This window comes from Pleurodeles waltl, chromosome 11, assembly GCF_031143425.1.
Source record: "Pleurodeles waltl isolate 20211129_DDA chromosome 11, aPleWal1.hap1.20221129, whole genome shotgun sequence".
Lineage (NCBI taxonomy): Eukaryota > Metazoa > Chordata > Amphibia > Caudata > Salamandridae > Pleurodeles > Pleurodeles waltl.
Genome location: NC_090450.1, coordinates 525,825,837 through 525,849,068, shown reverse-complemented (window position 1 = coordinate 525,849,068; position 23,232 = coordinate 525,825,837). Strand labels below are relative to the sequence as shown.

The following is a 23,232-nucleotide window of genomic DNA, read 5'->3' as shown; positions in this document are numbered from 1 at the left end:
ACCCAATTGCATAGATTTGGTGAAGAGCTTCAAACTGTAGAAACTGACTATACTCAAAGGAGGCTTCACATCCAGGAAGACACAGGGAAGATAACCACTCTTCCCCCCAATCAAGATGAAAAGGAAACTTGTTTTCCAACAAGGGGACAAGCAACCACAAGCAAAGGTGGTAAAGAAAGTAACACCACCACCTTCTCCACCACAATCAACACATGCATCACCGGCGCAAACTCCATCACTAACGCACTCACCAGCTCATACCACAATGAGCCAGGATGATCCCGATGCATGGGACCTCTACGACGCCCCAGTGTCTGACAATAGTCCAGACTCGTATCCAACTAAACCGTCACCACCTGAGGACAGTACATCATATGCACAGGTGGTTGCAAGGGCAGCCGAATTCCACAATGTCTCACTACATTCGGAACATATTGAGGATGACTTTCTCTTTAACACCCTGTCCTCCACCCATAGCCAGTATCAAAGCCTTCCCATGCTCCCAGGAATGCTAAGGCACTCAAAACAAATATTTCAGGAGCCAGTTAAAGGCAGAGCCATAACTCCAAGGGTGGAGAAAAAATATAAGGCACCTCCCACAGACCCAATATTTATTACAACACAACTAACACCGGACTCAGTAGTTGTGGGGGCAGCTCGTAAAAGAGCCAACTCTCATACATCAGGCGACGCACCACCTCCAGACAAGGAGAGCCGCAAATTTGATGCAGCGGGAAAAAGAGTTGCAGCAAATCAGTGGCGTATCGCCAACCCGCAAGCACTCTTGGCAAGATACGACAGGGCTCATTGGGATGAAATGCAACATTTCATCGAACACCTTCCCAAGGAGTTCCAAAAAAGAGCGCAACAAGTGGTGGAAGAGGGACAAAGTATCTCGAACAATCAGATACGGTCTTCCATGGATGCAGCCGATACAGCTGCAAGGACAATAAACACTGCAGTCACAATATGGAGGCACGCTTGGCTGCGCACTTCTGGGTTCAAACCCGAAATCCAACAGGCTGTGCTCAATATGCCGTTTAATGAACAGCAATTGTTTGGGCCGGAGGTAGACACTGCCATTGAAAAACTAAAAAAGGACACCGATACAGCCAAAGCCATGGGCGCACTCTACTCCCCGCAGAGCAGAGGCACATTTCGGAAGACACCTTTTAGGGGAGGGTTTCGGGGTCAACCCACAGAAACCAACACTTCACAGACAAGACCACCTACCTACCAGGGTCAATATCAAAGGGAGGTTTTCGGGGACAATATAGAGGAGGCCAATTCCCAAGAAGTCGGGGAAAATTTCAAGGTCCCAAAACCCCTCAAAATAAACAGTGACTCACAAGTCACACAACCCCATCACACAACACCAGTGGGGGGAAGACTAAGCCAATTCTACGAATCTTGGGAAGAAATAACAACAGACACTTGGGTCTTAGCAATTATCCAACATGGCTATTGCATAGAATTTCACAAATTCCCTCCAAACGTCCCACCGAAAACACACAATATGTCAAAACAGCATATAGATCTTCTAGGACTAGAAGTTCAAGCATTACTACAAAAGGACGCAATAGAATTAGTACCAAGCCTACAGAAAAACACAGGAGTTTACTCACTGTATTTTCTAATACCAAAGAAGGACAAAACTCTGAGACCAATACTAGATCTCAGAACACTAAATACCTACATCAAATCAGACCACTTTCACATGGTCACATTACAAGACGTAATCCCACTGCTCAAACAGCAAGACTACATGACAACATTAGACCTAAAGGATGCGTATTTCCACATACCGATACATCCTTCCCACAGGAAATACCTAAGCTTCGTATTCAAAGGAATACATTACCAATTCAAAGTGTTGCCATTCGGAATAACAACTGCGCCAAGAGTCTTTACAAAATGCCTGGCAGTAGTAGCTGCACATATCAGAAGGCAGCAGATACACGTGTTCCCTTACTTAGACGACTGGTTAATCGAGACCAACACGCTAACAAGGTGTTCACGTCACACAAAGTATGTCATACAGACCCTTCACAAGCTGGGTTTCTCCATCAACTATGCAAAGTCACACCTTTTGGCGTGTCAAACACAGCAATACTTAGGAGCGACAATCAACACAACAGAAGGGATAGCCACTCCAAGTCCACAAAGGGTTCAAACATTTCACAAAGTGATACAGGCCATGTATCCAACACAAAAGATACAAGCAAAAATGGTATTAAAACTCCTAGGCATGTCTTCATGCATAGCCATTGTCCCAAATGCAAGATTGCACATGCGGCCCTTACAACAATGCCTAGCATCACAATGGTCACATGCACAGGGTCAACTTCTAGATCTGGTGTTGATAGACCGCCAAACATACATCTCGCTTCTATGGTGGAACAGTACAAATTTAAACAAAGGGCGGCCTTTCCAAGACCCAGTGCCACAATACGTCATAACAATGGATGCTTCCATGACAGGGTGGGGAGCACACCTCAATCAACACAGCATCCAAGGACAATGGGACATACATCAAAGGAAGTTTCACATAAATCACTTAGAACTGTTAACAGTATTTCTAGCGTTTAAAGCATTTCAACCCATGATAACCCACAAATACATTCTTGTCAAAACAGACAACATGACAACAATGTATTATTTAAACAAACAGGGGGGACACACTCGACACAGTTGTGTCTCCTAACACAAAAAATATGGCATTGGGCAATTCACAACCACATTCGCCTAATAGCACAATTTATTCCAGGGATCCAAAACCAGCTAGCAGACAATCTCTCTCGGGATCACCAACAAGTCCACGAATGGGAAATTCACCCCCAAATACTGAACACTTACTTTCAAATTTGGGGAACACCTCAAATAGATCTATTTGCAACAAAAGAAAACGCAAATTGCCAAAACTTCGCATCCAGGTTCCCACACCATCAATCCCAAGGCAATGCTCTATGGATGAATTGGTCAGGGATATTTGCGTACGCTTTTCCCCCTCTCCCTCTCCTTCCATATCTAGTAAACAGATTGAGTCAAAACAAACTCAAACTCATACAAATAGCACCAACATGGGCAAGACAACCTTGGTATACAACACTACTAGACCTGTCAGTAGTACCTCATGTCAAGCTACCCAACAGACCAGATCTGTTAACACAACACAAACAACAGATCAGGCATCCAAACCCAGCATCGCTGAATCTAGCAATTTGGCTCCTGAAATCCTAGAATTTGGACACTTAGACCTCACACAAGAGTGTATGGAGGTCATAAAACAAGCTAGAAAACCTTCCACTAGACACTGCTATGCAAATAAATGGAAAAGATTTGTTTGTTACTGCCATAATAATCAAATTCAACCATTGCACGCATCTCCAAAAGATGTAGTAGGATATTTACTACATTTGCAAAAATCAAATCTAGCTTTCTCTTCCATAAAGATACATCTCACCGCAATATCTGCTTACCTGCAGATTACTCATTCAACTTCCCTATTTACTATACCTGTCATTAAAGCGTTTATGGAAGGTCTAAAGAGAATTATACCACCAAGGACACCACCTGTTCCTTCATGGAACCTCAACATTGTCTTAACAAGGCTCATGGGTCCACCTTTCGAACCCATGCATTCTTGCAAAATGCAATACTTAACGTGGAAAGTTGCATTTCTCATTGCCATCACATCTCTAAGAAGAGTGAGTGAGATTCAGGCATTTACCATACAAGAACCATTTATTCAAATACACAAGAATAAGGTAGTTCTAAGAACAAATCCAAAATTCTTACCAAAGGTTATCTCACCGTTCCACTTAAATCAAACAGTAGAATTACCAGTGTTCTTCCCACAGCCAGATTCGGTAGCTGAAAGAGCACTACATACATTAGACATCAAGAGAGCACTAATGTACTACATTGACAGAACAAAACAAATTAGGAAGACAAAACAACTATTTATTGCCTTTCAAAAACCTCATACAGGAAATCCAATTTCAAAACAAGGCATTGCCAGGTGGATAGTTAAGTGTATTCAAGCCTGCTATCTTAAAGCAAAGAGAGAGCTGCCTATTACACCAAAGGCACACTCAACCAGAAAGAAAGGGGCTACCATGGCCTTTCTAGGAAATATTCCAATGAACGAAATATGTAAGGCAGCAACATGGTCTACGCCTCATACATTTACCAAGCACTACTGTGTAGATGTGTTAACTGCACAACAAGCCACAGTAGGTCAGGCTGTACTAAGAACATTATTTCAAACTACTTCAACTCCTACAGGCTGAACCACCGCTTTTGGGGAGATAACTGCTTACTAGTCTATGCACAGCATGTGTATCTGCAGCTACACATGCCATCGAACGGAAAATGTCACTTACCCAGTGTACATCTGTTCGTGGCATGAGTCGCTGCAGATTCACATGCGCCCACCCGCCTCCCCGGGAGCCTGTAGCCGTTTAGAAGTAAATCTTAAATAATTGTACATTTGTAAATATATTACTTTAACCTTTATTATGTACATACGTATTCATTCCATTGCATGGGCACTATGACTAACATACACAACTCCTACCTCACCCTCTGCGGGGAAAACAATCTAAGATGGAGTCGACGCCCATGCGCAATGGAACCGAAAGGGGAGGAGTCCCTCGGTCTTGTGACTCGAAAAGACTTCTTCGAAGAAAAACAACTTGGAACACTCCGAGCCCAACACCAGACGGCGGACTGTGCACAGCATGTGAATCTGCAGCGACTCATGCCATGAACAGATGTACACTGGGTAAGTGACATTTTCCATATATATATATATACACACACATTTTATGTTCATAAAGAATGCACAAATGAAATAAAATAAAGCTGTGCTTAGTCCCTGGAATAGTGACATAAAGCAGTCAGGCTTAAATCAAAGGCAATGCGTAAAGTATTTAGGCAGTGTCTTCAAAGTAGAGAGTCACACAAAACACAAAAACTCTACAACCCATTGAAAGTGAAGGGAGAAAATTTGAGTAAACTAAGACCAAAATTTCAGTAAGGAGAACCGTAGATGTGCAGTTTTTAAGATTTAAGTGAAGATGGCACCAAAATGCTCCACGCGCCACTGGTAGTCTTAAGAAGTGGTAGACTGGGACCTAGATGTGATTTTAGGTCGACCATGATGGAGTTCTGGTCACATACACCAAGTGAATTAGTCCTGGTCAGTTTTCTGAAGCAAAACGTTAATTTCTTTCACTAAGACATAAAGGGACTTTGTCACTTTTGGGAAGAAAAATCCTTATTTAGAGGGGCACTACTGAATTTGCAGCCACGGACCAGGAACTGAAGGCCGAATGTCGTTTACCCTAATGTTTTTTTCCGTAGGTACTCTAACCGCAGGTTCTTCACTGTCATCCCCTTTTTGTGAAGTGCATTGGACCTCTCCGATTCTAAAAAGGTTTTCAAGTCTGATTTACCATTGTGTCCTCTCCATTCATTCCTGGTAGTTCCACGTCTGAGGGTGCCCGAAACCGATCAAAATAAACGGATGTCATTGTACAGGTATAGCACCTATATAAACCTCAGTGACATAACTTCTCAGGGTGGTATGCGGTTGACACTGAGATGGTGCCATCTGCCTGTGCACAGTAACACGTCTGTATATTCACATGGTGAGGAATCTGTGGTTACACTCGCCACTAAAAGAGCGTTATCAAAGGTAAGTATCTTTTCCATTAGTATTGAGCAGGGGTGGCCCCGTCGTTATGGCGGAGGGACGTCATCCCACTGCTGAAAGGCAGCAGAAAAATAAAATGCTAATAACATTATTGTATTATAATTTTATTTTTCACTATCAAGTCCGCCAGTTTAGGGCGGGGCCAGCATCTTCTGCAGCAGGGAGGAGGAGGAGGAGGAGTAGGTGCACTGTAACTGCACATGTTGGTTTGGTTGGGCGTCATAGACCGGCCAAACCAACATGCACACTTAGAACTTTCTGCCTGAGCTGTGTTGCACAGCTGGGTGGCAAACCAGTGCAGGCTCCCAGCCTCCACTGGTATTGAGAATGCACAGTATGAAAATGGATAGTAACTAGGGAAATGCTTGCAGACTGTCAAGTACTGGCTTACTTCACAATAAATCTTAGACCAGGGTGTGGCCTAGATTTGAAGAGTTGCAATCTTTTAGGTCATCAAATCTATGTTAGTGACTAACATAAAATTTGGCATGGTAGTCTAATGATAACCGCTGCTCTGGGTAGTACAGACTTATGTTCAGTTTAGAGTTGTGCTTACAAAAAAGATTGAGGAAGATGCTGGTGCTATTTCTTAAACAAACCCCAGATCAAATCGTACAATTGATCTCAGGCTATTAGTCCTGTCAGGGAAAACTCAGCCTTGACATATGTATTAAATAAAATTTGTTGGCATACCAAGATGTCGTCTCTGATCTCATTAAGAGTTTTCTGGGTCCACAAGTGAGACTGACATAAATTAAATATTTTGAAACCAGCAAGGCATGAGGACGACCACAATATCTAAATTGCCACCATAGAATCACTGTTCTTGTCATTGGGTTACCACAAATAGTGGTCAAGGACAAGAACTCACTGGAGAGAAATTGAATTGAAGTGTACTGCTTAATCTTACCACTTCTTAAGTCTGTGTATTTAATGCTGGTAGGCTGCCTGTCTACTGCAACGTTTTGTGGTGTCTTTACAGGTGTAGACAACAATAGAATGTACTTGGAAAAACAGGATTGAACAATAGTTTTGCAGTGTGAATCTGTTCTGGATTCACCTGATGTGCATTATTCTGCCATCTCGTGGTTGGGTCTGGAATTCACCAATATTTTATAGTCCTTTTCTTTCTTGTATTTTGTTTGCATAGTCCTTCTCTTTCTTGTTTTTGTTTGTTGGTTTGCTTTGAATGTACCTCCATTTGGTGTCCCCTATGGTATCATTGTGTTTCCTCTGGTAGCTCCACCTTTGGTCGCAATCTTCAGATTCTCTTTTTCCACCATTGGGTCTGGAAGCCTGCCCAAAGATCTTAAACACAGAGAAGAAGATTGTGACAAAAAAGTTAAGAAAAACTGTAAAAAAATAAAGTTTTACCAGATTTGTCTAAAACACTGATGCATGACTAAAACAGGAAGTTTAAAAGAAGAAAAGTTCAGATTCAAGAAGAACTTCAGTGAATGCCTGTTCAGGATGCTCCCTGAAGGGCCTAGATGGAGAAGACACTGTTTCAATTTTGCAAGAACTGCCATCACAAGTTTTCACAAAAAGAGATGCCCCCAGTTTGCAACCTTTGTTTCCCCGTTGAGTGAGGACTGCAATGCCTGCTCTGCATTCACACAATAACGCTGAGGGTAAAGGAGAGAGAGAAGGGCACATCACTGCATGCAGAGGCAGCAGACGACACCATCTTTGAGAGACCTGGGCCTCTCCAGCGAAGAGGAATATAATGTCGCTGATGAAGCAGGGTAAGAGATGTTGGACACGGAGTTTGTTTGTCGATTGTAGAGGAGAAGGCAACAAAGAAAAAGATGAAGTAGGAGAAGCTTAGTGCTCAAAAAATCGTCAGTGAAAGGGATCTGACTCGAGGACATCAAAGAGAGCCGCCGCTTGAAACGAATGCTGTCAGCAGTCGCACCCTGAGAGAAGATGCCCTACAGATCTCTTGAGGAGGGAAATTCCGGTGGAGGAAAGATGTACAGGATAAGGATGCTTCAATGTTGAAAAAAGACTGGTCAGGAGCTGAGCACAGAAGCTCCATGACAGATTCATCGTCTAAAGATTCTTCCACATACATGCGGAAGACTCCTAGTCTCGACCCCCGAGGAACAGGTCACTGAAATCGAAAGGAAGCGAAAGAGACTGGAGACCGAAATGTCCGCACTCCTCCCAAAAAAAGAGTCAAAGGAGTTTCAGGAGCCCACAAAAAACTTCGGCACCCAGAGGCTTCGGTGGACAAAGGGGCTGAGGAATTTGAAACACCCCTGAACCTCAAGAAGAGGAGGAAAAACACTTCTATGAAGAAGAGTAAGATTAATTAATGGAAAGCTTCCAAGGATCTGAAGCTGAGTATGCAGATTGGCAGTAGTTAGAGCAGTCTCCCCAAAGGAAGGAGTGGATTCTTGTCCATCAAGGCTTTCACCTCCTGATGACATAGGCATGTATAACCAGGTAATCAAACATGCTGCTGATACGTTTGGGGTAGAGCTGGAAGAATTAAAATGACAATCATGCTTTCTTCTGGAAAACCTAATACCAACTCAGACAATAACTCAGTTTCTACCTATGCTCCTAGTGCCCCGGATCAGGGAAGAGAAGCATTTTAGGAGCCTGCCACTTGCAGATGCAACAAAGGATCGAGCTTATAAGGGTCAGTACCAGTAGATTCTAACATTGTGTCAACAGCAGGGAAGAGAGCCACTGTACCAACCACAGTGGGTCACTCTCCTGGAATGTAAAGCAAGAGGATGGAGCCGCTGGGGAGGCAAGTCGAACGCAGTGCTGCTAATTAGCAGGAAGTTTTCAGATGGAGAACACAGAAGATGTTCAGGGGACCAGTTAGACCACGTATACCAACAACAGGGGAGACATCTTTTTCGTGGGAGTCGGAGGAACAGGTCAGCCCCACAAAGGAGGATCAAGCCCCACACGCAAGTGACTCAGCACAAACAGGAAGCCTCTCATAAGTACCATGAGGGAGAAGCAACAACCACAGCAACAACAGGCAGTCCTACCTACATACAACAGCAGTAGGGAGCAGATTAAAATATTTCCTTCGAGGTTTGGAAGAAAGTAACTTCAGATAATATACTTAATCCAATTCGGCTATTGCATAGAATTTCAAAAAACTCCCCCAGTAGAGACCAAGGAGAAAAATCCATTCCAAGGAGGAAACATGGCTCCTCAAGGAAGTGGAGGAATTGCTAGCAAACAATGCAATAGAAAATGTTCCAAGGCAGGCAGTCAGCAAGGGAAACCAGGAAAACTATTCAACGTATTTCCTTATTCCCATTGAAGGTGGCTCAGTATGACCAATTTTAGACATAAGGTTCATAAACAAGTTCATAAAGACTGAAACATTCACAATGAAAACACTTCAAGAAGTCATCCCTCAACTACAGTGTAGGAAGGTAGCATCTTTCCGTCATAGTTTCCCCCCACTTTTTGCCTGGTGTCAGTGTGTTTAGACTGTAGTACACTAGGATCCTGTTAACCAAGTCTTCAGTGTCAGTGCTCTCTCCTTTAAATGTAGGTGTATGGTAACTTTTACACCTCACAATTGGCATACTGGTGCACCCATATAAGTCCCTAGTATATGGTACTTAGGTACACAGGGAATTGGTACACCAGGGGTCCCCCCAAGGGCTGCAGCATGTATTGTGCCACCCATGAGGGCCCATGCAAACTGTGACTGCAAGCCTGCCATTGCAGTCTGTATGAAATGGTGCCTGCACCTTTCACTTCAGAAACAAGGATTGCCTTATATCATGGTCACTGCACTCTGACCCTGTAAGTCAGGCCCTTAAGCCCAAGGCTTGTGCAGGGTTCTAAGTGGGAGGAAACCCCTGAGTGAGTAGAGGTGACCCTACAATCCCCAGGCTCCACTTTTTAAGTGTGAGGAAGCCATTTTAGGGTATGTAGTGGACACTGGTAGTCCATCTACATAATGGCTTCACTGAACCTAGGCATGTTTGGTCTCAAACATGTAATCATGCAACTACACAGATTCGTGTTAGTTGCAGGATACCATGTACCTTGGGGGTTCCCTAAGGTACATGCCTTGAAGGGTCTGCATGGCAGACCGTGCTGCTGCCGACCCAAGACACTGTTCTCCCCCCTGCTAGTGAGCTTCACTCGGGCAGGGGAAGGCAGAACAAAGGGTTTCCTGTATGAGAGGTGCCCTCCTCTCCTTTAAAACTAGGTGTCTCTGGGATGGGGTGCCTCTGAGCACCACCAGAATGCTTTGAATGGCACATGTACTGCCCTCCTTCCATAAACTGTTTTGCACCATTGCAGGAACCCCCTGGTTCATGCTTTGGCACGAAACCACACACAGGACAAGGGAGTGACTACTCCCCTGTCCAGCTTCTCCCTTAGGGAGGTGCACAGAGCTCTTCCAGGTGTCCACTTGATTCTGCCATCTTGAAAATAAGATGTGCAAAGGCTCCTGGGAGCATCTGACTGGTTAGTCCAGGTGGGTGATGTCTTTGACCCCCTCTGAAAAGTGAGTCACTGCAGATAGTGTCCAACCCCTTTTTAGGGTTAATTAAGGGCTCCTTCAATGGTGGGGTCCCTAGATTTGTCTGCAAGACTTCAGGAACCGTCTGCAAGTCTCCTTTGCAAGATACTTCTGCAACTTTGACACCAGAACTGCAGCTGTACATTAGGAACCAAGAGCAAACTTGTAACCAGTAGGAGAGCTCCTGTTCCAACTTTGTGTCTTCTTTCTGCAAAGGCTTCTGCAACCCTGTGGTTGTGCATCTTCCAGAGTCCCTGGGACACTGCCTGCACTCAGGAAGGCAACTAAGAATCTCCCTTGCATCACCTGCAGTCACCTTGGCGACGACCGGCTTGTGGATCCTGCTGGCCCACGGCCTCTTCAGGGCTCTGCAACACAGGTAGTGGTTCTGTGGCTTTCCAGAGGTCTGACTTATCTTCCTTGCAACTTGGAAGTTTGTGGTCCCTCACTGGGGCTACCTGGCTGGAACCCCTGTGCACCGCTTCTGCTTGTCATTGCCAAGGCTTGTTGAGTCTTCAGTCTGAAGACCTCCTAGCTCCAAGAAGCCCCGGTCTCCAGCACTCTCCAGCTCCAAAAACGATGCCCTCTCTGCAACTCCTGCGACGTGGGCATCAGTCTTTGCTGTGCTGCTGAGGCCTTCCTGTGCCTACTGCCAGAGGTTATTGCTGGGGGGCTCCAATGATTACTGCGGGCTCTCCTGACTGCTGAGGGCTGGCCCTGACCCACCTGCCAAGGTTGGGTCACCTGGACCTTGCTGGTCCCCCAAACTCCTGCAACCACTGCACAACACTTCTTTCATTTGCCAAGACTTGTTGGTGGTCCTGCTGGCTACTGACCCCCTCCACAGTCCGACGACCAGCGGGGGACAGCCCGTCGACGACTCCTGGGTCCCTCTGCCTGGGCACCACTGGGTGGTTTGGACTCTGTCCCCTCTCTCCTTAGGTCATCTTCCTCTGAAATCCATGCCTGGGTTTCCCCGATCTGGTCCACGAGTCATGACAACAGCTGGACAACCGAGGTCCCCGTTGACTTAAGTGGGAGGTTCCGACACAACCCCACACCTCTGCACCTGGGCTTCCTGGTGAAGGTATGCCACTGTTATGGGTTGCCACGGGTTGGGGCACTATCCAACCGCTCATGTCCCAATGGGTTTAATCAGGATCCTCTGGGAAGGGTCCCAAAACAGAAAAACTAACCACAACTGCCCCATGTTAGCCTTTGGACACTAACCTGAGATTTCTACTCTGCATATGGGTGTCTTGGGAATCCTACCTACTTACCTTTGAGGTGTTGGTACTTCCCCAGCCCTAGAGGGCCTTGGGTGATAGTGTGGGTTGGGTGTAGTATCCGCATTCTATTTTTTTTTTTAGTATATGGTTCCCCTCCCCCCCAACCCCAAAAATAGGGGCCCATGTTATTTTATACTTTTACTCATCTGTTACTAAGTATATTTGTGTATGACCATATCTTCAATTAGGAGATATACCAGTTAGTTCTATAGTGTGTTATAATAAATATTACATATTTTTCTAACACCTGTGTGGTTCCTTCCTGCGTGTACGTCACTGACTAACCTGTGTGGTACTTGCAACCACTTTACACACTCCTGGATAAGCCTTTAGCTGCTCTCCACAGCCACACCTATGAGCGCTCTGGTTATCTAGAGCCACCTACACAATCACTAAGTGTTGTCTGGACTCAGTACAGGGTGCCTCACCTATAGGTGCACACCATAGACTGAGCCAGCCTCCTACATACAGGAGGGAGACTTCATGGCAACTATAGACTTAATAGATACATACTTGCACATTCCTATGAATGCATGTCACAAAATATTTCTATACTTTGTGGGGAACAAGATTCACTATCAGTTCTCAGTACTGACTTTTCGAATAAAATCTGCACCAAGGGTGTTCACAAAGTGCATAGCAGCAGCTCACCTCAGAAGAAGTGGTATGCATGTCTACCCATACTTAGAACATTGGCTGATAAGAGCAAACTCTTACGATTTCTCTTATAAACCTAGAGAAATCATCCCCACAACCAGAGAAGGAAAAGATATTTCTGGCAGCTAGAATAAATTCTGTTCAAGAAAATGTGTTTCCCAATGAGAAGAGAACGCAATCATTTATTGTGGAGACTCATCAGTACCAGAAGGGGCAAGCTCTGACAGTGAGGATGGTGGGTTTACTACTGGACCAAATGGCATCATACATCTCCTTAATACCATATTCAAGACTTCACATGAGACCAATACAGGAGCGGCTGCAAGCTCAATGGTCACAAGCGAGAAGTTACAGAGATCTAACAGTTGTCGTGCAAAGAGTACAGGTGGAGATAGTGGTGGAACCGGTCAAATACAATGCAAGGAATGAAATTTCAACAGTCTACTCCTTCAATAACTGATTCCTCACATATGGGATGGGAAGCACACAAATTCACTCACTCAGAGGAGTTTGGAAGAAAGAGGACTCAGTGCAATATGTCAGCATGCAAAAATTTTAAAACTGTGTTCCTAGCCTTAAAAGCATTTCAGAAACAGTTGCCAGGTCAATCAATGTTAATTCAAACAGACATTACAACAGTGTTCTACATCAGCAAACAAAGGGGAACTCAATCCCTGCAGTTATTAAGATTAGCCCAGGAACTCTGCAACAGGGCAATATAAAGGAAGTTATCTTATACAGCAGTACTTCTGCCAGGGAAGGACAATATGGAGGCAGACAAACCCTGTAGGCACGCATCCTGCTCACACGAGTGGAAGTTGAATCAAAGTGCCCAAGAGAGTCTTTCCGAAATAGGGAACCCCGCGAATCGACCTGTTCACTACACAAGAGAATGCAAAATGCCAAAGCTTTGCGTCAAGTCAACCTCATCGCCAGGCCCTGGGAAATTACCGGTCTATAAAATGGTCAGGGACATTTGCTCAAGCTTTTCCCCCCCAATACCACTTTTGCACAGGGTGATCAACAAATGCAAAAGAGGCAGGATAATACTGAGCTTAATTGCGCCACAGTGGGCAAGGCAATCTTGGTTCTCAGAGTTAATCCAGATGGCAAAGAGAAATATTCAAAGGTTACCAATACAACAAAATCTGTTGCCTATGGCCAAGGGAAGAGCCCTACACCTAGAACCAGAAAACCTAAGCTTGGCAGCCTGGCTCCTGAAGACCTAGAATTGTATCACCTAAAGTCATGTGAAAAAATTCTGATTGTATACAGAGAAGCAAGAAGACCAGTGTTATTTTTCAAAATGGAAATTCTACTCCTTATGGTGTTTTGAAAGAGGCTTATTAGAAAAAACTCTAAGGAATCAACAATATTAAAATACTTAACATACCTAATTGATTGTAAACTAACTTCTAATTCATCAAGGATACATTCAGTAGCAATAGTAGCTTACTCATGGGGTCACATCGGAAGAAGTTTCTTTACAGCACCAGTAATAAAAGGTTTCTTGAAAGGTACAAAAAAGAATCGCACCACCAAGGAAAGTACCTATCTCCACATGGAACCTTAACCTGGTGTTAACCCGATTGATGAAACATTCCTTTGAACCATTACATAAAGCTTCACGTAAGATGCTCACATTAAAGGCTGCATTTTTGGTGGCTATTATATCGCTATGGAGGGTGAACAAAATACCAGCTCTCACAATCCAAGAGCCATCTATGCAGATTCATAATGACAATTGTCAACAGGACAGATCCTCAGTTCCTACCAAAAGTAGTTTCACGATTTCACATAAGCCAAAGTATCCAAATACCAAGTTTTTTCCCGAAACCCAAAGGATCAGGCAGAGAGAGCTGTACATACATTGGACACTAGAGGAGCAGTAATGTGCTACATAGAAAGAACACAACCATAAAGGAAATCAAAGCAATTCTTTATCTCATTTGTAGAGAATACCATGGTAAAGCCAGTTACAAAAGGGAACAGTGGCCCAGTGGATTTCGGAAACAATATTAATGTCACACAGATGCTGGGAGAAGACTGAGACCAAAACCAAAGGCACAGGGAACAAATGGGCAGCTATTGCCTTTGTTGCAAACACATCTTTACCAGAGATTAGTACAGCAGCTACGTGGGCATCAATGCACACTTTTACTAACCATTACTGTATTGACAATCAAATGAGCATAGAAGCTCAGGTGGGTCAGAGGGTACTAAAACATTCTAAAATTCAAGTCCATCTTCAACCCATCCTCCACAAGAAGATGAAGTGAAGAAAAAAAAAAAAGAATCTGAAGATGGCGACCAAAAGTGGATGCTTTCGGAGGAATCACAACGATGTCATGGGGAACACCAAATGGAGGTAGTACTGTAGACTCCCACCAACAAACAAAAACAAAGAGAAAAAGGAGCCCAACAAAAAACAATAAAGAAAAAGAGGACTACAAAATACTGGAGAATTCCAGACCCAACCACTAGCTGGCAGAATAATGCACAGCATGTGAATCCACAAAATCCTCCAAGCTGCAAAACTACACCTACAGGTAAGAAACTTTGATACATATCTGTGCAGTATGTAGTAAACAGCATGGAATTATTTTATTTAAAATAGGAGTGCCACTGCACCACTTAACGAGAAGTGGGTTTCTTAGTAATAGTTTATCTGCATCTCATCCGAGGCCCCGTGCCCACACAGTCCTACACTGGTTTTTCCATGAGCGGAACACCGGCTTTATATTGGTAGATTCAGAACCTGGTTTTACATTTTGTTTCTATCGGACAGATTTGACATAAGAGGATAAGAGGTGTGTTGGAGATTTGGCAAAGGCATAGAAAAATTGTTTTTGAGTGCTTTTTTGAAGGTCAGAATGGATGAAAAATACTTTGTTTTTGGAATAGTTGCTTTAGAGATTCATGATGACGCCAAAGGTTTGTTTTCTTCTATTTAGTGTTAGCAGTTTCTAGGATCATTTGATTGGAGCTGTAGGTGGTGAAGGTGTGACTTCTAAAGGAGTTAGCTTCCTAAGTAGGTACTTATTGCAAGCTGGAACAGGAGGCAGTATGAATTTTAAGTGTATAGATATTATCATACATTAACACATTAAGATGTTGCTTCACCCTTAAATCCCCATGTAACTCCCAACAACCCTGCAAAGTGCTGTGACACCGCTACTGCTGGAGTGAGCAGCATTTTTAAAAGTAAAATACTACATTACATGCCAGTGTCACCAGAAGAAATTGAGTATTATGCTGGTTATGTTTTTGGCAAAGCTTTCTTTTTTGGGACATGCTTCAAACCTTATTTTATTTTCTCATGTAGTAATTTACTTTTTTACCATTTTTCAGAATGTATGTTGACTTGTTGAATAATTGAGGAAAAACTAGTAGGACGTTCTAATTCTTTTGATATTTTGGTAGCATTTATCACTCAAACTGTTTTGTTTCTGTTCAGAGTGTACAGTAAGCATGGGGGTCCTGCTGTAGCAACTAGTGCCTTTTTAGACCTAATCTTGCTATTATCTTTGTATGAATGACTGATGCAAGATGTACCACTTGTAAAGTAAACTTCGATGTGGTAGTTGGTGCCTTTGATGCTAGTGGCAGACCAGCAGATTTAGCAGAATGGGATGGTCCAGTCACCCCTCCAACCCCAAAATCCAAGCTTAACTTTAGTACTTTATGAAGTTGAGTGCCCCATGGAGTGCCGGTTGACTGTGGACAATATGGCTATTGTTTCTGCGTTTATATGGTAATACCTTTCCAGCAGTGTGATATACTGAGTCTTGCCTACTAGACAGGACATGCTCTCTGTCATAAGACTATTATTAGCTTACAGTGTGCTTAGAGTCTACCCATTCTTACCATTGGTTGGCTTCACTCATTACCACGTGTCTTATTTGTTAGCTTGTGTGGGCTTTCCTCCTTCTTGATTTTGTCACTCCAATGGAGCATGGATGCATTACTAGTGTCCTTCCACTTCTCCCTTTTCGCCTACTTTTTAGGTTGAGCGGACAAGCGCTCTAGCCTGTTGTAATCTATCAGGGGGCTTTTAAACGCACCCACCGCCCGCCCATCACTATCACTCGTTCATTGGCTTACCTTTGAAAAATCCTTTGTCATTGGTGAATACTTTACGTTTGTCCCTCCTTTGGGCAGTTTTGTTACCACCTTAGCATTCGACCCTGTTAAATGGATAATTGCACTTTTGCAGACACAGTTGACTGCAAGCAAACTTCTTTTTCCTTTTGTGTCTCCTTCATGCTCATGGTGGCTGTGGCGGTTTGAATCAGCTCACTTAGGTCAACTGTTTTACTTTTCATTTTCAATTTATGTGGCAAAAAAGTCCAGTTAGGATTTTACAATGCTAATAGCTCTAACTCAAGCAAACATGAGGCTCATTGCATTGCAAATATTCCTTTTTTTAAGCCCTCTACAAGAGTCTGTGTGATTTTCAGCTGCCTCCCTTGTGCACTTTTCACCTTCTGCTGCACTCGCTGTTGTTGTTCTTTAGCCAGGTCTCCCCACCCTCTACGATGCCCTTGTGTGCATATTCCCACTGTGCTGCATTTTCATCCCACTTGTTGTACTCTTGCATCCATTTGCTCCAGCCAGTGTTTCTCTTTTGGCTTTTGCCACCTGTGTTGTCTGTGTGGCTACCTTCCACAGTCTCCATATTGCTTTTCCCCACCTGTGCCTTCTGGATCGCTTCCCTTCAATCACCTCACTTATGTTGCTTTCCAAGCCCTTCATGATTTCACTCATCCCTATGGGTTGCTTCCTCCTCAACCACCCTGGCCGATTTTCCCCGACCCATGCTACTTTTTTCCTTTTTATTTACCAGACCAAGTCAGGTCTGCAAACAAAAAGGCAAAAATATTGCTTGCTTCCTTTCATAGGTGAACACCTGCTGTACAAAATTATGTGGTGTATTGTGTCTTACGCTTTTTTTTTCATTTTTGAAAGCCATGCTACACAGTATCGACTATGATATATAGCACTAGCTAGAACCATTGGCAATGCCAATAGGTCCCAAGTGTTAGACCTATGGACTTTGCCATTACTTGTTTCCTTCGTGTCCTTCAACAAGCTGATTAAATTGGATTACTCCTTACTAAATGTTTTATTCATACCTTTCAAAATCCAAACCCGCAATGCTGGCAGAAAATGAGAATGTCAACTGCAGTATGATTACATGGTCCAAAAATAGCAAAATTTAGGGCCTAATTTAGATCTTGGTGGAGGGGAATACTCTGTCACAAATTTGACGGATAGCATGTCCACCGTATTACGATCCCATTATAATCTTTGGAGATCATAATACAGCGGCTTTGGATATCCATCATGTTTGTGACGGAGTGTTCAATCCGTCGAGATCTAAATCAGGTCCTTAGTTTTATTACACTTGTTTAGCTAGGCTAATCCTGTGCACAGCTACAATGTGGCTTTATCTACTGTTGCAACACATTCATTTTCATAAACTAGGTAATTAAGTATAAAATAAGTTAATCACTTTTCATACAATGTATAGTTAACGTTTTGTCCTGTTTAAAATAGTAATGGGTGAGTAGATGAGTGATGTGGGTTGCAGAAATCTGACACTTGGTTGTCAAGAGAATTCAGAAAACACACTGTCTTACTGTTTGTATAAAAATTATTTACCTTATGTTCTTTTTTGTAGCTGTTACAACGTCTAAGTGGGAACTTTTTGACCAACATGAAGAGTCGGAAGAAGAAGAAATTCAGAAGTAAGATGATCCTATTTCTTTTATGTGCTTTGTTTAGTCATGTCACTTCTAACCACAGGTTCCTCTCCATTAGAATATCCCCAAGTATCAGACTGGGTTCAGAAGATTTACAGTAGCACCAGCATTAGTCCCATGCATCAGTAGGTGGCATTTTGCAACCATGCTGACCCTACTCCAGTTAGTTTGGTACAAGCTTCAACCATTGGGATGAACCCACAGCTTGTCCTTATAGAATCGAAATGACAACGATCCACAGGCTTCTGTGCAGTCACACATTCCTCTTTAATGGACATTCCTTTTGATGGGTCGGTCTTGTTTGGCAAGAAGGCCTGTTTAGAGTTGGAACTCTGTAAAGAAATCTGGGCCTCGGCTCTATCCCTAGGCCTTTCTACTGCAGTGACACTATCCTCACTAGTTTTACCCCTTTCAATGATACTCTGGAGGATTGCCTTGCAGCCCTTGCTAAGGCAGACTTGCCCTTAAAACAGACACACTTTTTTCCTTTGGGGATGGGGATCTAGCATGCAACGCCCATGCCATCAGGGACTGCAAAGTACCCAGTTTTGTGCCTCTCCGACATGTGCCTCTAAGCCACTTTATCTTATAGAGACATCTAGTTGCACATTTCTTAGCTTAGAATGTTCCCCAGACATCACTCTAAATCCAGAGATTTTAATTGAGCAGTACCTTTGAACGACATTAGGTGGCGTCAGTCGGCTCCATGTCTGTCGTCCGTGCCGGATAGAATGACTTGGCTCCTATATAGGTGCCACCCCGACGCGCTTACGTCAGTTCTTTTCTTTCGTGCCAGCAAGCGCTGATCTGAAGAGAGCTACCCCACTGTCAATTTTTGACTTTTTTCTAAACTTTTTGTCAAAGTTTTTTTAAAGTTGTTTAACTCCTTGTGCATTGAGGGTGTCCTTGAGGAAGACCTGGTTCAAGACGTAAAGATTCTGTCATTGGACGATGTCCGTAACTGATCCGCACCTTGTGTGTCTTTGGTTCCTGAAGCGCAACCACGACCCAAAGTTGTGCTCGGAGTGGCAGACCATGCATCTGAAAGCTTTGAGGGAAGAGTCCTTGAAGCTGATGGAAGCCTAACCCTCGATTGCACACAAGTCACGGTCCAGGTCGAGAGGAAGGGCCCGGGAGCGGAGTCTTCCATAGTCATTGTCCTACTCAAAGTCCTTGGGACGATTGGGTAAGTCGAGGCACAAGGAGAAGAGCAAGAAGTAGAAGTGTCTTCAATGAGATAGCGCTGGTGCTCTAGACCTCATTCAGTGTTCGACTCCGTGCCTCCTGCAAGTTTCCAGGAGCTGCACAACCTCTACTCAACTTTGTGAATTTTATTGAGGCCATGCGCCTCATGTTTTGGGCAGCCCTACTGCAGAAGCGCCTTTGGACCACACGAAGTCTGAAGGGGATACTCCACTTTCCGCATCTGCGGCTTCGGGGGCTGAGGGGCACCCATGGATCCAATTTCAAACTGGTGTGAGTTGTACCACCTCAACCATCTCCGATGATTCCTCACCCACGCACAGCGCCATCCCCATTCTCATTGCCAACATGGAGCTAAATGGGTGTCATACGATGCCAGCAGGAGCCTTGCGTCTTATGTCTTATCCTGGGCGCCTTTCTTATGGGCTAGGTTATGGTGAGGAATGGGAGGGGTTTGCTGGACCATTTGAAATACCAGCTTTAGGAAGAACAAACGCCTATGAACTGGCGTACAGAGTTGGATGAACCTAGCAGATTAGAAACTTCCCCAGCTACTTGCATACTCTCTCTACAGTGGCTACAGAGGACAGAGCTTCATATTCGGTGGTGGTGCGGAGACCAGCCAAGGTCTTGGACCTTGAGCTGTCTTAAGCGTCAGTCAGGGCTAACCTCCTGACAGAGGTGCTTCAGCCTGGGGCTTCATCCTTGGCACCCCTGCTCCCTGTTTAATGAAGGCCTTACAGTTGTTCTACTGGGTACCTGGTTCAAACCTAGCACAGGGGCTCATGTGAACAGGACAATTGCCCGCTGCTGTCGTCCTGCACCGGGTAACCCAGGCTTCCTGTTGCAGTATGCCACCCCGAGAGCCTGGTTATCCAAGCCTCCACTTCCCTAGGCCGAGTTCCCGGATAGGGAATCCAAGAGGCTGGACACACTTGGGAATAAGATGTTTACTTCCGCCAGCTTGGCATTGCGGTTCATGAACACTGCATGCCTTTTGGGCCGTTTTTCCCTATGCTGTGGGATACGGGTTGTGGAAGTGCTGCCACAGCTCCCTGAGGAGGCCCGGGCTGTACTCTCCCAAGATGCAGCAAAGTTCATGGACCGATGTGGACTGGACACGACCAACTCACTTGGCAGAGCGGTTGCTTCGACAGTGGCTTTGAGGCTCGTGCCTGGTTGAGGACGTCTGGCTTTTCAGGGGAGTCCAAGCTGGAACCGCCATCACCTGCTCCACTGGCAGTCTGTCATGTCAGACAGGTGGGTTTTGCAGGTAGTCCGAAGGGACTACTCCTGCCCCTTCAAGACTACCCCTCTATCCATGCCACCATCTACAATTGTATGACTGAGGATCACTTGGCACTTCTCCACAAGGAAGTTACGGCTCTCTTGGCCAAGTGAGCCATAGAGAGGATCCCTGTGCCAGAAGTAGGTCATGGTTGTGATTCCTGCTTCTTTCTTGTTCCCAAAAATGACAAGGGCCTCTGCCCCATTCTAGACCTTCGGTCTCAGTCTCTTTCTGAAGAAGCAGAAGTTCAAAATGCTCTCTCTGGCTCAGGTTCTATCTGCCCTGAACAAAGGAGACTGGATGGTAGTGAAGGGCTTGCAGGACTTGTATTTACATGTTCGATGGCATGTGTAGCTGCAGATACACATGCTGTGCACATCCCGCCATCTAGTGTTGGGCTCGGAGTGTTACAAGTTGTTTTTCTTCGAAGAAGTCTTTTTCGAGTCACGAGATCGAGGGACTCCTCCCCTTTCGGCTCCATTGCTCATGGGCGTCGACTCCATCTTAGATTGTTTTCTTTCCGCCATCGGGTTCGGACGTGTTCCTTTTCGCTCCGCGTTTCGGTTCGGAAAGTTAGTGAAAATCTAGGAAAATTTGACGGTATTGTTTGCGTTCGGTATCGGGTTAGTTACAACAGATCGACACCGATTTTTGAAGAGCCCCGGTGGCCCTTCGGGGTTTTCGAATCCCCGGCATCTGGTCTGTAATTTGTGTTTATCTCCGGAACACAAAGAGGATACTTGTGAGGCCTGTCGAGCGTTTCGGTCGAGAAAGACTTTGAGACCGAAGAGCAAGAAGACTACAAATGGCGTCGGCGCCGACAGGACAAAGACACTTGGAGGAAGAGGAAGAAACCTTCTCCATCGCGGATTCGGACTCTGACGAGGTCGATCCCGAACAGACGCCGAAAACCGTGAGTAAGACGTCACAACACAAAGCTCACGGGAAAACAGTTAAAGCCCAGGGGACGCCACCGCCAGCAGGCCATGGCTTAACCCGAAAAATAGGTGACCGAGCATCGGCACCAAAAAAGGGCATGCATGTGTCGAAGTCATCCGACTCCGGTCGAGATACCGGCAGAGAGCAGACTCGACCCCGAGACACCGGGTCGGAGCAATCTCGACACCGAGAGGGCGGCACCGAAGTGAGTCGGCATCGAGAGATCAGTACGCCGAAAATTAAAAAAATTTCTTCGGAGCCGAAAAAGACTGCCGAAAAAGTTTCCATACCGAAACATCCGGCCTCGGAACCGAAATCGAGTTCCTACACCGAGGAGCAGGGCCTGTCCTCACAGATGCAAGGACACAAATTCAGACAGGAACTGGAGGCAGGGGAGCCAGATTACACGCAAAGAAGGCTCCACATTCAAAAGGACACAGGGAAGATCAGTACTCTCCCTCCAATAAGAATGAAAAGAAAACTTGCCTTCCAAGAGAAAGACAAGTAGCCTCAGGCAAAGGTGGCAAGACAAGTGACTCCACCACCATCACCACAGCGCTCACCACAACTATCACCAGTAGCCACTCCACCAATGATACAGTCCCCAACTCACACAGGGATGAGTCAGGATGATCCCGACGCATGGGATCTTTACGATGCGCCTGTATCAGATAACAGTCCCGACTGTTATCCAGCGAGACCGTCACCACCTGAAGAAAGCACTGCCTACACACAGGTGGTGGCAAGAGCAGCTGCGTTTCATGTCACCCTGCACGCAGAACCTATAGAGGATGACTTTCTCTTTAATACCCTGTTGTCCAAACATAGCCAGTACCAGAGTATCCCTATGTTGCCAGGAATGCTCAAACACTCCAAACAAGTATTTAAGAGCTTGTGAAGGGCAGAGCCATAACTCCAAGGGTGGAGAAGAAGTACAAAGCGCCACCAACAGACCCTGTGTACATCACGCAGCAATTAACACCAGACTCAGTGGTAGTAGGGGCAGCTCGTAAAAGGGCGAACTCACACACCTCAGGAGACACCCCACCTCCAGACAAAGAAAGTCGCAAGTTCGACGCAGCGGGGAAAAGGGTTGCGGCACAGGCAGCCAACCAATGGCGCATTGCCAACTCACAGGCATTGCTGGAGAGATATGATAGGGCTCATTGGAACGAAATGCAACATTTCATAGAACACCTGCCCAAAGAGTTCCAAAAAAGAGCACTACAAGTGGTGGAGGAAGGCCAGAATATCTCGAACAATCAGATACGCTCAGCAATGGATGCAGCCGAGACAGCTGCTAGGACTGTAAATACAGCAGTGACCATACGAAGGCACGCATGGCTAAGAACATCAGGATTCAAGCCTGAAATACAACAAGCGGTCCTGAATATGCCATTTAACGGACAGCAATTGTTTGGGCCGGCGGTGGACACTGCCATAGAAAAACTTTAAAAAGACACAGATATGGCCAAAGCCGTGGGCGCACTCTACTCCCCACAGAGTAGAGGCACATTTCGGAAATCACATTTTCGAGGGGGGTTTCGGGGACAGAGCACAGAACCCTCACCCTCACAAACAAGACCCACTTATCAAAGCCAATATCAGCGGGGAAGTTTTTGGGGACAATACAGAGGAGGACAATTCACAAAGAGTAGAGGGAAGTTCCTGAGCCCCAAAACTCCACAAAATAAACAGTGACTTCAATGTCACAAATCCCCAACACATGACACCTGTGGGGGGGAGACTAACCAATTTCTACAACAACTGGAAAGAAATAACAACAGACACGTGGGTTCTAGCCATTATCCAGCATGGTTATTGCATAGAATTTCTTCAATTCCCTCCAAATGTCC

General features: G+C 45.0%; 1 protein-coding gene across 4 annotated transcripts in view; it reads left to right on the top strand.

Annotated features, from left to right (window-relative positions):
• U2SURP (U2 snRNP associated SURP domain containing) overlaps positions 1 to 23,232 on the top strand; it is a 478,698-nt gene that overhangs the window by 308,900 nt on the left and 146,566 nt on the right. For all 4 annotated transcript variants that reach the window (XM_069213906.1, XM_069213907.1, XM_069213910.1 and 1 more), the window contains one exon: positions 17,865 to 17,931. In XM_069213906.1, the coding sequence (XP_069070007.1) occupies positions 17,865 to 17,931 (67 nt within the window). The remainder of the gene's footprint in view (positions 1 to 17,864; positions 17,932 to 23,232) is intronic.